Consider the following 17,746-nt stretch of genomic DNA (forward strand, 5'->3'; position numbering starts at 1 on the left):
ATAGATTTCTTTTGTATCTACATGTAGTACAGAAAATAATGCATGATACCCAGTTTTATGGCATTATTAAGTTTGCATAAAGGGTTTGGCCCATTTGTAAGTATGGATATAAGAAGTGGGAAATTTTCTGTGTATTTTTCATTTATTTCTGATGATAGGTGTACAATATGTGTGTAGAGCATTCTTAAAAGGACATACAGTAGGGCAAATCTTTCTCCCTTCTCCATGGATGCTGAGAAAGATTCCTTCTGAAAAAAACCCCATGTAGTTCTACTCTTCTGCATTGGACATCCCTCTSCTCTTAGGAGGAGATGGGACAGGATCCCCTGAATGCTTAGGTACATGCATAATACACTGGCTGTTTTCCTTCCTTCATCTGTAGGAGGAGCCAGCTTCATGGAACCTGAGGAGTAGGTAGAGTGCTCTCTGTCATTCTTCAAGGACAGAAGGTTTTTGAGAACAGAAGAAACATCAGAAGACTGATGTTTCTCACAAAGAGCTAATCTGCAGACGGTGGAAAAGGAGATAAGTGAGTTCTGACACGGCCTACTTCTATCCTCTCCTTCCCAAAATTAAACTGATGCCTACTCATTGGTTTTCAAATACTGGAAAATTCTGTCCATTTACTGCATTTTAGAAGGGTGTATCATGAGTACCTGAGTCTTCTAAAATGACACTGAATGTAGAGTCTGCTGTAGATATATTGCTACAGGTATCAGTGCCTTTTTAGATTTTCAAAAAGAAAAGGTACTCAGTTTAGGAACCGTGGGCAGAGCCACTTSCACATGAACAAAGGAATGGTTTTTCCAAGCTATAGGTCCAATTTACAGATCTATCCCTGGTAGTTTTGGAAAAATACCGTGTACCATGGACATGCTTTTTACAGATATGAGCCAGGGAATAATTTTTAGCTCTCCTAAAATGAAATAAATGTTTACCTCTAGAATTGTATCTAGTATTGAGTATGAAGGAAAAGGACACAATTCCAGATTATGGAATACACATAATATAAAAATCTAAATACACAAGTTATGAAATCTGCAATTTTTTGATTGAAGTATGCATGTTAAGTTTCATTCAGTCATTTCACGTAAGATCTATCAGGACAGTGTGCAGAAGTTAAATATTTTAATAAAAATATTGTGTACAAATTGTGACGTGAAATAATATCAAGACCTCACAGTTAACTCATTTTGCACCATTAATCATTTTTTTCTTCTGTCTTTTGATTTTTCAGTTTTTAATTGTAACTGTTTCTTTTACTCCATTAAAAATAATTTCCAACAAATGGCAGCTGTTTAAGAGGACTGTTAAGAGATGGATCTGTACTATTCTATGCCAAGCAGAAGTCCACGGGGCTCATTGAAGTACTTTCTAGAAGTCTTTTCTGTAGCAGAAACAGTGTTTTTGAGACTATSTATTACAAAATTATACATGTTTTGGATTTTCCCTCATCTCCACCTCCGCCACCACCTCCAGCTGCATTTTCAGCTAAAAAACAGAGAAGGAAAGGAATGTGAATATTTTCTGTTCATTTCRGTTGCTCTCCATATTTTTTAAACAAGTATTGCTTTTGTGATAYGGATGTTATATGTGTTTGATCTTCTGAAAATTGAATGTTTTCCCTACTTATCTGGGAAATCAGAATATGAAACAAAGCATAGTATAAATACATATATATATTATACACACACACACACACACATATATGTTGGAGCAGTTGATATCAGCATTTCTGAAAGGATCAAACACACACTGAACCRCTCTTACTGGAAAGTTTCAGTAGTTATGTATATTTAACTCTGTCCCACACATACAAAACAGAGGAATGCAAGCCATGCAAAGGAAATAAACTGTTGTATCTATATAATATTTGAAACCATTTTTGAAGGAGAAGATAAAAACTTGAATTTGACCTAGTTGTATAAACTTTTAACAAACCATGCATGAATCCCTTTGTAATTAGCAATTGAGAGAGATTTTTTTTTGTTTTTTTAATCTGTAGCTAATGATTTTGTTAATGTCTCTCTCAAATGATTCCACAGATTTTTATTGGTCGTAGTTCAGATCTTTCAATGTAATAAATTGTGTTTCCAGGTTCATTTAAGGTAAGATACCAATATTAGAATTAAAACTTACATTTGAATGCTGTGGATCACCATGTTACTAGGTCATTTTCGACCCTTTCCACCTGCATTGAAACATGTCACATGATCAGTGTCCTACCYTCTGTAATTTGTGGATATAATCAACACTGTTATTAAATATATGTATTATTTTCTTAGACTAATGCTGTACTCCATTTTAATTTCTGTTCTGAACTTTCCACTGTAGTGGTTCAGCAAATATGTTTATTTTGTTTACTCTCTCCTGAATGGCTAAGAATAGCCAGGTCAGTGTGATCCAGAGAACTGAGCATGGTTCAGCATGTATTATACTAGTTTTTTATATTAAGTCACTTAACAAGCCCWTATATTTACATGGCCTTGATTTGACAATTTCAGATCTGTTATTCACAAATRTGCATGGCCTCATTGCAGTGCACATTTATGATATGCAAAGAAGGCCAAATCTTTAGCTCCTGTAAGTCAGTCTGTCCATGCTTGTCTGTGTAATGTTTCTTGTGGGAAGATAACTTCTTTCCCTAAGTCACAGTGACTTATGTGATTCCAAAATACCAGTGATTTAAGATGGTCCTAATTTCAAGTGGGAGTGCAAGTACATGACTCTTCCTGAATATCTTATTTTTACTTAGGAAAAACCTTACACATAACAGCATAGGACCAGACTTTAAGTAACTATACTCTTTGCTAAGAAAGCAGATACATAAGAAGGTTTGTGAGTAGGTCCTGTTCCTCCCTGACCCCACCCCTGGTATTTCTGTGAAGTTCAGATGTTTACATTCCAGAGCAAGGAAAGAGTATTTTGTTTATATTCCCAASCACTTGTTCTGAGCAGTAAATTAATACGATGGTATGATTAATTAAAGTCTCTAAAAATAAATTTGAGAGAAAATGGGGTGGACATAATTCCTGTGAAAGTGGTATAAGAGTGCAAGCAGGCCAAACTTTTTCTTGTAATTTTATTGCATCTCTGTAGCCTTGTAAGAATATATAGAGTGTTGAATGGAGGATAATGCTGAATTTGGCATAATAAATGACTATGTTTTAAACTGTTAAAGATATAGTTGTACAATAATATTTGATTCAYTTTATTACACTTCTCTTTCAAAAATCTGCTTTGAATAAATCATTTAAATTTGCAACACTTTTAACAAACTTTGCAACAATATTTTATTTTAGGAGTCAAGAACACATCTGCTSCAAAATCTGACAGTAACTTGATGCGTGGCCTTGAGTTACCTCTCTTCTGTGTGAAATGTGACGAATACTCACCTATTTCCCACAGACACTGATTAACAAATAAATTATTCACTACTGTTTTATATTTTGAAGATGTGAAACAAACTATTAAACTAACTCCTCCAAACTATAGCTGACAATAATTACTCTGTAGAAATTAGACATATTTTTGTTTTAATCTCTGAACCTTTTCAGGCATTTCAGCTGATTGGCAGACCTGTTGATCTAATATTCYAAATGTGCTACAGATTCTAAATAGTGGACTTGTTTCCCTCTTACAYTTGAGTGATAGGTTCTCAGTTTCTACCAAATCATGTTTTCTCACATCACATGCAATGCCATACTTATAATTTTAGAACTTAGGCTTTCTTAGATTGATGTGTTAAATTTACACTTCGTGAGAGAGAATTTTTTTTAGCCAAGAAATTGATGATAGGAAACTACAGCCAAAAGYTTTATCTTGAACTTGGAAGAGGAGTGGGGATATACACTGCTCCATTCCAGCAAATCCAGCAAATTATCCATTCTCATCCATTTTCTTTATGATACTCATTTTCAGCCTAAGCAAAGCATCTTAATATATTTGATGCTGATGATACATGGAATTGCTGCAYTTTTTGTGTTTCAAGTGACTGCAGCACTAACGGATAAATAGGTGTTYTATTATGTTTAGTCTTTAAGCCTTAAGACAAAAGAAATTTTACATTCCCTTCACCTTTGTTACAGTCATATTTTCTATAGTAGTGCAGTTTAGAAAATGAAGTCAGTGTACAGGATTTATATAATCTTCTAACTCCTCTTGCAACTAAGATAGTCTGGCTAATTCAGAAGTTGCATGCCATTAGTGTAAAGTTTCATAGAATACTGCACAATGTGTGAATTTCAGAGAGAAAAGAGTATGTTGACTACCTTATATATATGARAACTGTAAAAGTTACTTAACCTTTTTTAGCAGCTGCTTCTTCTTCCTTTTTCTTTTGTTCCTCAATAACTTTAATTTTCTCTTCATATTCATCAGCCCGTGTTTTCCATTCAACCCTGTTGTTTTGAAGACCATCGAACATAGGTGTAATTTCCTTGTGAAACCTTGAGAATTCCTATACAAATGATTTAAATTAGTAAATTAGAATTTTGTAAAGACACATGATTTATAAATTCTGAATTTTTTCCGTCTCTGGTAACGGATTTTCTTTGGAAGAGAAAAAGTTAGCAAAAACAAAAAAAAAAGTACTTGCTGTACGTTCCAGAGTATGTTCTTTTTGCCAGTGGTGGCATATTACTGAAAATTCTGTGCTGAGATAATAATGGAGATAATAATGCCATATTGTGCATACAGTTTGTTAGTTAGAAGAGATCTGTATTACATAGTATACATTTTAATATCTTCCCTAATCCACCATATTTGATAGCCTGGTTCATACAATACAATCATCATTGTGATACATTACATTTTATCATATGATTGTTGGTATCAATTGTGTAACATACAATGTTAATAAAATAGTATCTTATGGCAACATCATATTTCAAGCAATTGAGGATGCTCCTGAAGATATTAAAATATTACATGTCATTTTGCTACATGATATTTTGGGATAATAGTAAAAGTTAGACAGGGATTAATAATGTTGGCATTTCCATGCTTTCCAGAAAGTATGGAATATCTATACATCCAGAATAATTGCAAATTTCATATTCTGTTTGCTGTGCCATTGTTTTCATTGATTGCTGTAAGCATCCACATGTTGCATCCTTCATATTTAATGGAACTGTGAAGAATTGTATTGGGCTTTTGAACTCAGTCTTTCAAGATAGTAAAAAAAGCTGTGTACCCTCAAGTTCCACTGTGATCTTCACTTTATAGCATCTCTTGAACTTGCTTTTTGGAGCAAATAACAAAAGATTAAAAATTATGCCTCCTGTGATARTTATTTACCTCATGACCAAGAGTCTTGCTGATGTCTAGAATTTTTTTAATTGCARCTGTTTGTCACTGATAGTACCATCAGACTTACTGCAAAGGGAAAACCAAAATATTTATTCTTACCTTGTACACAAATGTACACACAAAATCTATGAAACCAACTTGGAGCTTAGGTAGTTCATCTCCTTTGTTTCTGTCCATCATAGGCTAGAACAGAATAGTGGTAATTTAATGTAGATATCATGCTTTTTGGTATAACAATATAGAAATSATAATGGACCGATATTTATACTGTATTTTTAATAACAGGTAATACTGCTTAACACAGACAAGCTGTTTAGTACTTACAATTGGTTGTTGCTGTAGCACAGTTCGTTCCAGGTCACCTTGTTCCCAGAATTCATTTGCAACCATGAGGGCAACCTGAAAAATTACAGTTTCTGAGTGTAATTCAGTGGAAATTTACACAGAAAGTAGTCAATTAAAACAAAAATAAAGCAAAGAAAGAAAAAGGTTTTCCAGAAAATGTTAACTGAGAGTTGACATTTTACTGTTTATATCAATGTACTTTCAATTTACAGTTTAACTACTGTTACTAACCTCCCTCARACAGAAACAGAACTTACTTATTGCTAGCTTTTCTCTGAGTAGCTTAAACAGTTCTCCAGAAATAGGGAGTACTAGTCAAAAACAATAAAATTTYACTCTTTAATTCCTGCAGAGATAGTCATGCAGTTCTTTCCACGCTTGCAGATACTGTCTAGTGTATTGTAAGGCCTTTTCCAGCAAATTAACTAATCTCTACTACTTTTCAAATGTGATGCATGCTGACTATATGACAGATTATTGACAACAATAAGACGTTATCAGTAACAACAGAATCGTCTAATACCTGTAATGTACTGCCTAGAAGGCTCCACAGGCATCTTACAGTTGTTTAAATTATGCATTATTAAAACTTATACCTGTAAGGCTAAYTGATGGGCTTAAGTGTGATGGTGAGTATTTATGTGCAAAGCAGTGCCACACTGCATTATAGAATTTATTCTAGCRTGATTAAGCTACCTTGAAATGGAACTAGACTGTACAGAACGGATGCYATTCAAATCCTGCTGTTGTTAAAGCTGTACCCTAAAAAATACCCCAAAATAGCAAAAATCAAACCACACAAAATGAAAGTGAGTGGCTTTTAAGGGAAGCTGGAATGGATGACACAAGCTGGGAGACCAGTTTGGGCTGATTGAMAAGTAGAGAAGGGTGGAACAAATGTGAGTTTGGCTGGGGAAAGGCACCGTGGAGCACTTAAACTGGCAGAAAAAAGAGACTGTTTTCTGGAAACAATTGAGTTTAAGCAGTTAAATATCTAGTAAATGATAATGTGTATATATATATATATTTTATTGATCATGCATCAAATAGGCAATAAAACGGATAACATATGCGGTATTATCTGTTTGAAAAGTACCTACCTTACTTTGCACTTCCCAAGGTTTGGTTATAGCAGACAAGTCACATCCAGTCATCATCATAGCCCTATGTAAAAACAAAACAGAACAGGCATAGAGTTAGGATGATGAAAGAAAAAAGCTAGGATCCAGATTTTTTAAGGAATTTAAATACCTAAGATGCATTTGGGTGCAGATTTTGAAAAGCCTGTTACCATCTAGTTCCAATTCAAAATTCAGTTAAGCTCATMATTTTTTTAACAGTAACACCAGTTCTTAATTTACGTGTCTAGGTACCAAAATGCTTTTAAAATCCAGTYCCTGATAACTGACTAAATAAAATGTAAGATATTAACCACCTACATAATAACTTCTTTTTTGGTTGGRTCAATAGATATATATTTAATTGCCTCCTCTTCTGTTTCCATTTTTTCAATTGCATCCACAATCTTTTGAAACATAGTTCTTTTCCTGTTAAAACATACCAATAAATCAGATATTAGTGAACAAAAGATCCTGCAATATAAATAAAATACAAATACATATTTCCCACATTTATGTTTTCCGTAGTAGTATCCTAGTCATAGGATTAKCAGAGTGACACCTTCTTCGCATTGAACTCAAAGATAGGTTTTTCAGTTAACCTAACACATTTAGATTTTGCTATGGATTGCTGACATAYTATGTCAAGGTTCCTTATGAAGAAAGAGATAACAGATTTCCTAACTCTTCAGATTAAACTGTTTAGTGTGACATTCTTCTTTCTKTAGGATCACACATTTTCCTTCATAATAATTCCTGTAAGATAATGAATTGGAAAAAGTGAAACAAATACTAATTATGCTCTTTCCCTAACCTACTTTGATATCCTAAGATGCACTATGACCTGACTAAGAGGAACKATGAAAAGCATAAATGTGTCTTGCTATTGCTTAACAGATCTCTTATTTTGCATTAAATATTCTAATAGAGTTACTGTTACAAAAAAAAAGAAAAAGGCTCCATTTATCTTTAAAGAAAATACCTATTATAAAAGTATGTTAAGTCAGTAATTTAGGAACAGGACAGATGATTTGATCTTTAGAGTCCTTAGCATATTTAGCACTGAGATCAGTAAATGTTTGTAATCTCATTTTTAAACCAACAGCTTAATTTCCATGGCCTAAGCATTTTCATGTTTCATACGAGTAATTGTAGCATGGTACAAAAAATATCACACGTGCACACACAACCTCACAATTACATTACAGAATCTGCACTTCTAAAATRCAGTTTTTGCTGTAAGAAAAAGCATATTTGACTGACCTACTAAATGTATGCTAAGAATTAGAGACATTTGTATGTTCTGAAGTTTAAAAGCTTTTAATGAATCTAAGAATGTCTTGTTTTTTACAAGAATGAGGCTTATTTAATAACAATTTTAAATGTAGCTCTATATTCTGTGTATCACAAGTCAAAACTACAGTTGTAAATTGTATGGGTATGACTTTTTTTGTTAGGGAATTATACAGAATTTAGTACTTACTTGAAATACAATGCCAAGTCAGTTGCTATTATTGCAACTTCAAATAAATGTAGAACGGTTTCAAACTGTCGCTTATTTAGGTTCTGGAAGATGTTTAAACTCTGAAAGATGGAAAGTTTACGAATTCAGTTCCTCGTATAAAACTCTCTTTGTTTTGTACTACACAGGCTGTCCCATAAAATAGTACAACAAAGCTGCACGCATGGCCAACTACTGTCCCTGAATATAAATTACTACAAATTAAAAATTCTTCAATTGACAAAGGTGGCCCTTATTCACAAGAGCAGTTCACATGCTTAAATACCAATATTTCTATGAATTAGGGTTCCAATATGAGCCCCAAATATGAACTTGTAAATCACCACATTGTATGATTTTCCACAGCAATGTCACGTGCACTAACCGAATCTTAGTGGCTGAAGTGATCTACGGTATTTATAGGTATATTTTATATATATATATATATGTGTGTGTGTGTGTGTGTGTGTGTGTATATATGTATAAAGTCTATCTATTACAGCAACTGATCCTGGAAGAATTACTTAAGGCCTGTGTAATTTTATTTTAGTCTTGCAGATTAAGGGGGAAGAGGAAGCTGTAGTTCAGTCTCTGCTGTTGAGATCAGGAGGAAGGGGAAAGCGGGGCAGTGCACAGCGCTGCCCTGCACCTCRAAACCTGCGGCTGCGTTCGCCCCTGAGCGCCGAGGAAGGCCGAAAACGCTCGTTTCCAGCGGCCGCCTGGCTAAAAGGAGAGCGAGGGCCTACGTGCCGGAAACGGTGGCGAGGCCAGGMAGGAGCCCTGCGCGGCCAGCAGGACGGGACCAGCGCAAAGGAGCGGAGACGCCGCCTCCGGAGACCGCCCGGATAACGGCATCCACACTGCCTCCGAGGGGCACGAGCTGCCTATTGCTATACGCTAATTAAACACGAACTAAGACCAAACAGAATCACCTGCGCTCCATGTAATTAGTAAAGCAGTGGCAGTTCCTCCCCATTTGTTTACATCCATAAACCTGACGGTATCGACTTTAAGTCCTCCAGAACAGCGATCTTTGCTGGCTGTTGGCCGGGGTCAGCACAACCGGCTGCCCCGCGAGCGGGGCCTGCTGCTTACTGAGGCGCTGGGAAGCCCTTCAGGCGCCATCACCTCCTTAATTTAAACTACAGTGTCCGTCCCTAGCACAGGGAATGGCGGTATCGCGCKCCGCGTTTTTCTAAGTCTCCTGGTTTTCCTTCCTCCATTAACTGAGGAGACAACGAGGTGCGAGAGCACAGGACCTCGTGACACCGCTGTTCGGGGCCTTCGACGATCCCGGGCCGTGGCGCCGCGGTTAGGCATTTCGCGTTTTTTTTTTTTTTTAAAAAAAAAAAAAACTACAACAGCACCATGAATAGACAGGTAAACAAACATTTTGCGTGCTTAAAAAAAAAAAACTTGACTCTTCCGTTTTGCCTGTCATCGTTATTTACCACGATTCCATGGTAAATAACCTCCCCCCCCCAGCAGCAGTGGCAGTGGGGTGGGGGTGTGGAGGAGGGTTTTTTTGTACTGATCAGTGTTAACAGGAGATTGATGTATACAAACCTCGTCTTGCAGTAGGGTTTTGCTGTATTCTAGATGATGTCTTTCTAAAATGGATGAGCCGTGAAGTTTTGCCAGTGGAGCTGCTGACCTGTTGAAAAAGAAGCCATTGCTCATCGTATTTCAGAGGTAATATCTACTTGCTATAATTAAAATGCTTCTGATCTGTATGTTCAGTAGTTTACTATATCATTAGTATCCATTGGGATGATGCAGAGCAGGAAAATACTTGTTTGCCTTCACCACTGCAGCTGAGACATGACAGAAATTGGCACTGTGTTCAGCGCCCACTGTCTCAAAACTCAAACCGTTTTTGAAAACATGCCTGTGTTTTAGCTTTCACATTCACTTTGCTGTTTGTTTAATCTACACATAGATTCTGCATATTTGAAAAGCAGCCCTTTTCTAGCTCTCCGTATTTGTTGTGTGGCTTGGCTTTCAAACTCTTCTCTAATGAATGTGGACTGTGCCCCTCATGTTTCAAACTATGGTTGCTTAAATCTAGAGTAATGATATAATGCAGTTTAATTCCTCTAATGCTCTTGGGTTCTCTCTCTCTCAAAAAAGTCAAAACAAAAATCACAGCTTTATGGACTGTGTACRTTTTGATAGTTCAGATGTACTGAGTCTATCACAGTGCTTGTAAACCCTTCCTCAGACCTTGGGCTGAGCTTCAGGCAGAAGTAATTGCACTTGAGGTTACAGCACTGGGAAGAAGGGAGAAGTGTCCTGCCTACACGTTAGCTGGTTCTGAACCTTCAGAAGTGTATTTTCCTCCTTTCCTCCCTTAGCTAGTAAGTCAGTTTCTGAAGTAACCCAGGAGGATTGGTGTATGCCACCATTAGTTCCTACCTTGTGATTAAGACTGTGGTGGTAAAGCCTGATAACTTTTTATAAATAGCTTTACTGTGTCTGACCTCACACAGAGGGCTTTCAGCTAGGAAAGACCACAGTAGGAAGATTTAAAGCTCCCTTAAAGTTACTTGGACAAGTGGCAGTCAGCCGAATAAGAATCGGCATTCTCTTTCTGTCTCTTACGTCACCTGGAGAATCCCTGACAATAATCAGAAAATCCCCGAGCGTCACTGCTCCAGCACACAATCTGAACTCCTCTCCTGGGCTAGGGGCAGGGGAGGAGAATGAATCATCCTGGMGATGCACTTGGTGGGAAACAGTGCTAAGAAAATTATGGTTATAATCCTTTGACACACATAACATCCTGAGAAACTTCTGTTGTCTGGCTAGCCCTTAGAAGCCCTTACATATATCATGAAAGACTAAATGAGTGTGTCTCAGTTCAGTGTATAACTATGCAGGTAAGTCTAAAATCAAAGGAATTCATGTTGGGTTATGACAAACATCTACTAACAACAAAACCACAAATACTTCAGGGTATTTTGCATATTCAGAATAAAAAGGAACAGGAGTTGTAAAACTTAACCTCATGATGTTTGTAGCTTACTGGYGTTTAGACCCTGTAGCAGAATGCAAGCTCTTTAGTTTATATAACATACGAGGAGACTTGTATTTCAGGAAWGGATCTACATAAATCGGTAAACTGAATGGAGGAACAACAGAGCTAGCAGATTCGGCCAGTGGGACGCTGAGAGAAAAAATGCATTTTAAATCCCCTCTCCTGCTGAATTCTTTTGTTTATTTAAGTTCCACATCTTTAATCCCTCACCAGAAAAGTGCTTATGCAATCTTGAAAAAAATATATCAATTTAGGGACTTTCTATTCTTTTTATTTAAGCTCCTTTTGAGTTACCACTAGACCAGTAAGAACGCAAACAAGTTTTGTTTTGCATCTTGCTGCTTAAGGCAGTCAACTAATCCATATGGAACTGTCCTCTAGACATTTAGATTGTGTATAAATCTTGATGTTGTTTTCTTTTTGAACATTCTTAAACTATTTTTTTYATCTCCTGGCACTTGCTGCAGGAGACAGATGTTTTTAAAATTTCCAGAGTAACTGCTGCCACCRTGTCCTCTTTAGTCTCCTTACTTTTCATTTAAATATGCCTTCTCTTGAAAACATTAGAGGCAACATTATTGCTTGTCCTTTGGATCATGTCACGTCAGTCTTCTCGTATTTGCTTCATTGCATTCCTCTTACAGCACATGAAACAGTTTCCAGACTGGGATGAGACCTTTTTGATATTATTATTATGGTACTCTCTGAACCCTTTGTGGAATGCTCTGGAGCTGGGAAGGTGACAATCCTGCACCAGATACAGGCTTTTAGGCATGCTGGAAGCCATGAAAGAGCAGAATGAGAATGAGAACTGCAGCTGAGGCTTTAATCTACTGCATTAGAGCCAATGTGACTTTGTTACTGGCTGCTGGAGGCAGATCTGGGGCAGGAGTCCTTGCAGGAATGACACCACGCCACTTGCCCCTCAGATGCTGTTACTTTTCGTGCTCCCACTCACTGCCACAGTGTTGGCTTCATTGTCCATCAAATTCACCACTCTGTAGCCTCATGTGCATGAGGCACCACTATAATCCAAGGACTGCCRGAGCTTAATCTCTCTTAAAAATGAATTACAAATTTCGGAGCTCCTTCTAAGATGGCCTGCTTTTGCATTTTGTCTTTGTGTTCCCACAGTAATGACAATTGCCCTGAGGCAGAACTCTCAATTTCTTTCTTTTCTGTAGGATGAATATTTATTCATGCTAGTCAGATATGGTGTGTGTGTGTGTGTATATATATATATATATATTATTTTTCACAGATACTGACATTTGKTTTTTTTCCCATTTACTATTATAAATACCATATGGCCATGTATTTTGGTATTTTCACTTACTTCATTTGATACAAATTATTGGTCCCTCTGTGATCGATGTCATGGCAGAAAGCAGCAGCCACCATGGCAAAGGCTTCTAGATCAGTATAGTATTTCTTTATTTTGCCTGTCTATAAAAGAAAATAGACAATTCTAAGTATATGCCTGCCTGAATTTTGCAATTGGGGTTGAAAGGAAAGCTAAATGCTGAATGTGTAATACTAGCAAATTTACCATTAGCAAAGTAAACATTGTCTGTCCCACATTGAATCCATGTCGCCAGTTGTGGTAAGTGATATCCCGGTAACCCTTTCTGACTGTGTACATCCATCTTGTAAGTACCTGTTGTGAATAGAAGTGATTGAGATGGTGCTGTTAACTGAAACAAAATGCTGAAATTTCTTTAAAAAAAATCAAAATTACTGGGAAAATGTGCAAGTTCTGTGAAAATAATTGCTTTCCATTAARTTAAAAATGGAACCAGCAAACTGTTCTTACATAAATGCATGTTGATTTTAATTCCTTACGTAGGTCACACAATTTCAGGATAAGTTTTAAGTCTTTTTAAAAATATGCAAATGCTTAATTAAGATAGGATAATTGTTATCCATATTACTCATTTTTTTTAATGTAGCACACTTCTATATTAAAGTACCTACAGTCAGCTATTTCTCTGCTATCTTGAAAGAAAATGAATAAGAATGAATCAGACCTCTGCTGGAACTTTGAACTTTTCAACAACATTTATCTCAAAGAACAGTCGTATTCCACAAGTTATCAAACCGTGTTCTGTAACAGGGAAGTCACTGAAGCGGAATTCATAAAGTTCTAAATCTTTTGGATCAGGTAATTCTTCTTTCTGTTAGGAAAAATTAAAACCACAAGAATTTTTCTGGCAAAAGCGAAGTTGGAACGATTTTTTTTTCCTCCTAATTTCAGTGGGGACATTGCCTAAGGGCAGTATGCTTATTGTATCTTCAAGGGTCTCAGGCTTCACTAATGATGACTACTAGCTTTCTTCTCAAAGAGAATAGGTAAAAGTCTTTGCTAGTTAGTATTTCTCTCTGCCACAAATTTTAGCATGTTTCTGTGTTGAACATCTGAATGTTTCCCTGGTTAGGAAGTCCAAGGCCTTGGAGTTTCTCCTACCAGAGATAAAATTTCTTGATTCTCTCACCTCTAGCCCAATTTCAAGGCTGCAGTTAATCTTTTTCATGGTAAAATTATTCAGTAAGCCCTGTTGTTCTTGGTAAGTGGTTGTTCTCCTTTGGGATSTTAGGAACAGTTATAGGTAGAGCGACCAAAAATCACTTTCTTAGAATAAAATATTGTTTACTTTTAAAAGTAGAAGGAAGTATAACAATGAACACATTTTTAAAACAACGTAAGGCATGTTTATGTGCTCATGTACCTGTAGTCTTGCCTTCTTTGGGAGAGACTATATAGGCAAGCCAAGATTCCTGTAGAATCATATATATGTTTTAACCTCTGCAGGGCTGGTGTCTCTTTTTGCTCCCAGCCACCTCTCAAAATTAGTCAAAATTTCCCTGCCTCCCATGAGAGTCTCTCTTTATATCTGTAATAGCCTTTTTACACTTAGTGGAGAATGCTCAAGAATTGATTTGGCACATGGAGAGTGAACTGGAAGATTCTGCAAGATCAGACGTAACAATTCAGGTCATAGTCTGAGTGGTTGCGGATATCTGCATTCTGKTTGCCTGCTTGCTGTAGATTCTTCACTGCTTGGCTCTTGAATKAACTCAGTATATGCATAAAGGAAATACTGTTATGATGCTTAAACGTACAGACCATATAGTAGTCACAGTTATAGCTTACTTCAAATCTGTTACAGAATCATTTATTTTTTACTTCTGTAGTTGGTGGGTGATTATTAGCTATGTCCTTTCCGTAGTTTAAAACAGCCTGTTCTAAACAGTCCTGACTGCTGATGAAAATGTGGGACCACTTCAGAAGCAGTGGACAGCATAAGTGCATATTCTTTTCCCCATGCACTAGACTTTATTAGGTACTGGCTGGATGCCATTCAGGGATTTTTCTCACTCTGAAGGGCAGATAGAGAGCCCAAACTCTTCCTTGCACTGACGAATCTCCAAAAAGCACATACTAAATTCTAAAATTCACTGGATATGAAAGTTAAGAATCTTATTTTGWATTTAATTTGCCTCTTCTGTATATGCTGTGCAGATACTCATTGAATAGCCTAACTGGTAATAGTGATACTTGTAAGCTGTTCCATAATACTTTTCATCTGTACATCTCAAAGCCTGAGGAGAGCAGTATTGTGTTTTAAAGGATGTGTCCCAATCAAAACAGGAGTTAAATCAGGGAAGTCTGATGCAATACAAAACTTAGATTATATGGTTGCAATGATTCCATTATGCATATATTTCAACAAATAAGGCTGAATATCAATGCAACAATGTTTCCTTCTTACCTARTAGAATTTTCCTTTAATTTTGCTCTGATCTGAGGTTGAGGTCAAAGTCAAGGAAACCTGGAGCAGTGGTGTTTTAAGACCCATTACTTTGTGAATCATCAGATCTAGAAACACCTGCTTTATCCAATTARCTAGCTGGGATTCTAGGCCTTCTAATAGGATAAAGCATTCGCATGCAGCCTTGGCACTGCAGGAGATAATAGATCTTTAAATTTGTGACACCACAATGTATAAAGAATTCAGTTTAATTGCTTTCTGGAGACAAAAAAAATCCATGCAAAAAAAAATTTTTTTGAGGCTTGTGCTATCACTATGATTTGTTGCTCTGCAAAAGGAGAGATTTTAAAATATTTATCTATTGTTGAAATTTTTCATAGAGCTAAAATAGACTTATTTTAAAAGGTATATGTAGCTCAAAAGGGACTGTTTTTTGAGTTTACAACTTGTAAGCCGTGYGAGCATCTATTTTGTGGGATCCAGTAAAACTTTAAYATAGTTGCACTCTGACATGTACATWTACACAGTCAGAAGTAGTTTAATGAGATCTTCACATTATGGCTATGTGTACATTAACATTAGGAGCAAATATGTGGAATTTTTGATCCTGGGACTCAACATGCGTGCTGTGTATGTTTTGGAGGTTTTTCTTTGGCCTATATCTGTTTTGGTCCTGTGCACTAAATTGTCCATTAACAGTGGAAATATATTCAGTGCTTCCCTGGAGCCCGTCTTTCAGTTTTGTATCTGCCAAAGTAAGCCAGTGCATGTGCTCCAGAGCTGCTCCACAAGAAAAAACAAAGTGCAGTAAGTGGCCCAAACAGGACCTTTGCTTCAAAAGCGCACTCTATTTCCAGACTAAAATACTAATGCAGCCAAAGGACTGTATACTCCAGAAAAGGAAGTGTCTCATTTTTGTTTGAATAGTAGCAGAATTCTAAATGATCAGGTCAAGTCTTTATCACTGTGAAGTCTCAGACAATGGCCTTTGGACTTCCCTGCTCATGGAAACTCAGGAAAATTAATCTGACACTCTTGTGTGTGTTCTGTTACTTAGAATGAAAGTGGACTTACATTAATGAGTCTTTTTTTTATTTTCAAAATGAAATAAAATTAATTATAGCTATTTTCATTTTGAATAGCACTGTCCAGATGGCTGTTCAATGCAATGGAATTTAACACTTTAAATATTAATTCATATCAACTTTTATGTATGTTTCTGGCTAACAAAGTGTGCTAACAGATACTTAGGAAAGAACGTTTCCCTGTAAGTAACAGTGACTGCACATGAGAGGACCTAAAATATTGAAGACATATTATTAAGCCAACTCAATCTGGCTTGTATTTGTCATTGTATTAAACAGGACTTGGCTACATACAACTTCTACATCAATGAAGATCCAGTATTATATTGTATAATCATGCCACTGGGAGTTCAAATTTTCAGTCTAATGACTTACCAAAATCCTGATAAGATCCTTTTCATCACAATCTTCTATACTCTTTGCATTTAATTTCTCTTTATACTTCTAAAAATGAAAATGAATGTTAAATTCATTTAACATTTGTTTCTGTGCAGCAAATTTCCTACTTCATTTCTATGGCTCTGGACAGAAACTCACCAGTATAGATTCAACTTCAGAAGGAGTGGCCTTTGTCTGGTACATGAGCATCTCCTGAGCAATGTCTTTTCTGTTTTCGAGCTTATTCATTTTGTCGTAAGTGTCGGTATTTAAAACAGACCACCCCAGAAACTGCGTGAGAGTCTGGAACAAAGCCAGGAAAAATGGAGATGATACCATGACAATTAAGTTAAACTGACAGTTTGAACTTACTTACTTTAAACTCCAATTTCTGGTAGTGCCCTTTAAAAGCATTGTATAACTCTACCTGTTGAGGCATATAACTTTCATCGGCAGGGTGTCTTAATGCCTTGCAGCTTTTAATGCCACTGTACCTCTCAACGTATATAGTTAAGGGCCCATATTCTTATTTTGTGTACAAGAATTTGAGACTAATGGAGATTAAGTTAGCTGGGTGGACTTGGATGTACTGTGTATCTTGCCCAAGTGCACATGATTGCTCTCTGAGCAATCATCACAGGCATCATGTCCATTGGTAAGCAGTGTGCCATCCTTGCATACCCAGTTGTGTTTATTAGGAGATATTGTCTGTTATTAAGATATGATAAAAATTCTATCTGACTTATGTTCATCATTGGAACTTAATGATCTCTCATAAATCTTCGGGTTTATAAAGCAAAATTAAATTCTCTGATTCTTAAGAAACTATACAATGAAGAAGGTAGTCTTCTGCTTAGATGATAATACAGCCTATTAGAAAATGTTCAGACATTTTAAACTGTACTTTTTCACAATAATATTTTGATTAACATACAATTACTTAAAGCCTCTTATCTTATTAAGCTTACTTCAATGATCTGTTCATCATACTCATCAAAAGGTTTTCCATCTTTCCTATTGTAAAATGTAGCAACTCCCACAATTTCTTCTTTTTTGTTAACAATAGGCAATGACAGGACATTTTTGATTATCCATCCAGTCTCATCCACAGGTCCTTTCTGTAGGAAAGACAAAGAACAGGGCATGTTGTATACTTCTTTAAAAGTAGTAATACAGCTATTAAGATAACTAACTTAACACTA

General features: G+C 36.3%; 1 protein-coding gene across 2 annotated transcripts in view; it reads right to left on the minus strand.

Moving 5' to 3' along the window:
- Positions 1–1,420: 1,420 nt before the first annotated feature.
- The window catches only part of PDE6C (phosphodiesterase 6C), a 30,555-nt gene continuing 14,229 nt past the window's right edge, over positions 1,421–17,746 (minus strand). Inside the window, exons 9-22 of one of the 2 annotated variants that reach the window (XM_085325375.1) lie at positions 17,513–17,662; positions 16,704–16,847; positions 16,542–16,610; positions 13,339–13,485; positions 12,861–12,968; positions 12,648–12,757; positions 9,841–9,928; positions 8,257–8,357; positions 7,095–7,202; positions 6,756–6,819; positions 5,635–5,709; positions 5,410–5,493; positions 4,306–4,459; positions 1,421–1,491 (exon numbers count right to left, since the gene is read on the minus strand). In XM_085325375.1, the coding sequence (XP_085181501.1) occupies positions 1,421–1,491; positions 4,306–4,459; positions 5,410–5,493; positions 5,635–5,709; positions 6,756–6,819; positions 7,095–7,202; positions 8,257–8,357; positions 9,841–9,928; positions 12,648–12,757; positions 12,861–12,968; positions 13,339–13,485; positions 16,542–16,610; positions 16,704–16,847; positions 17,513–17,662 (1,473 nt within the window). Of the gene's footprint in view, positions 1,492–2,171; positions 2,192–4,305; positions 4,460–5,409; positions 5,494–5,634; positions 5,710–6,755; positions 6,820–7,094; positions 7,203–8,256; positions 8,358–9,840; positions 9,929–12,647; positions 12,758–12,860; positions 12,969–13,338; positions 13,486–16,541; positions 16,611–16,703; positions 16,848–17,512; positions 17,663–17,746 lie in introns of those variants that run through there. The other variant, XM_085325384.1, reaches the window with a different exon arrangement.

Source organism: Rhea americana, unplaced genomic scaffold (genome assembly GCF_003343005.1).
Source record: "Rhea americana isolate MKP2758 unplaced genomic scaffold, rheAme1 scaffold_122, whole genome shotgun sequence".
NCBI classification, from domain to species: Eukaryota; Metazoa; Chordata; class Aves; order Rheiformes; family Rheidae; genus Rhea; species Rhea americana.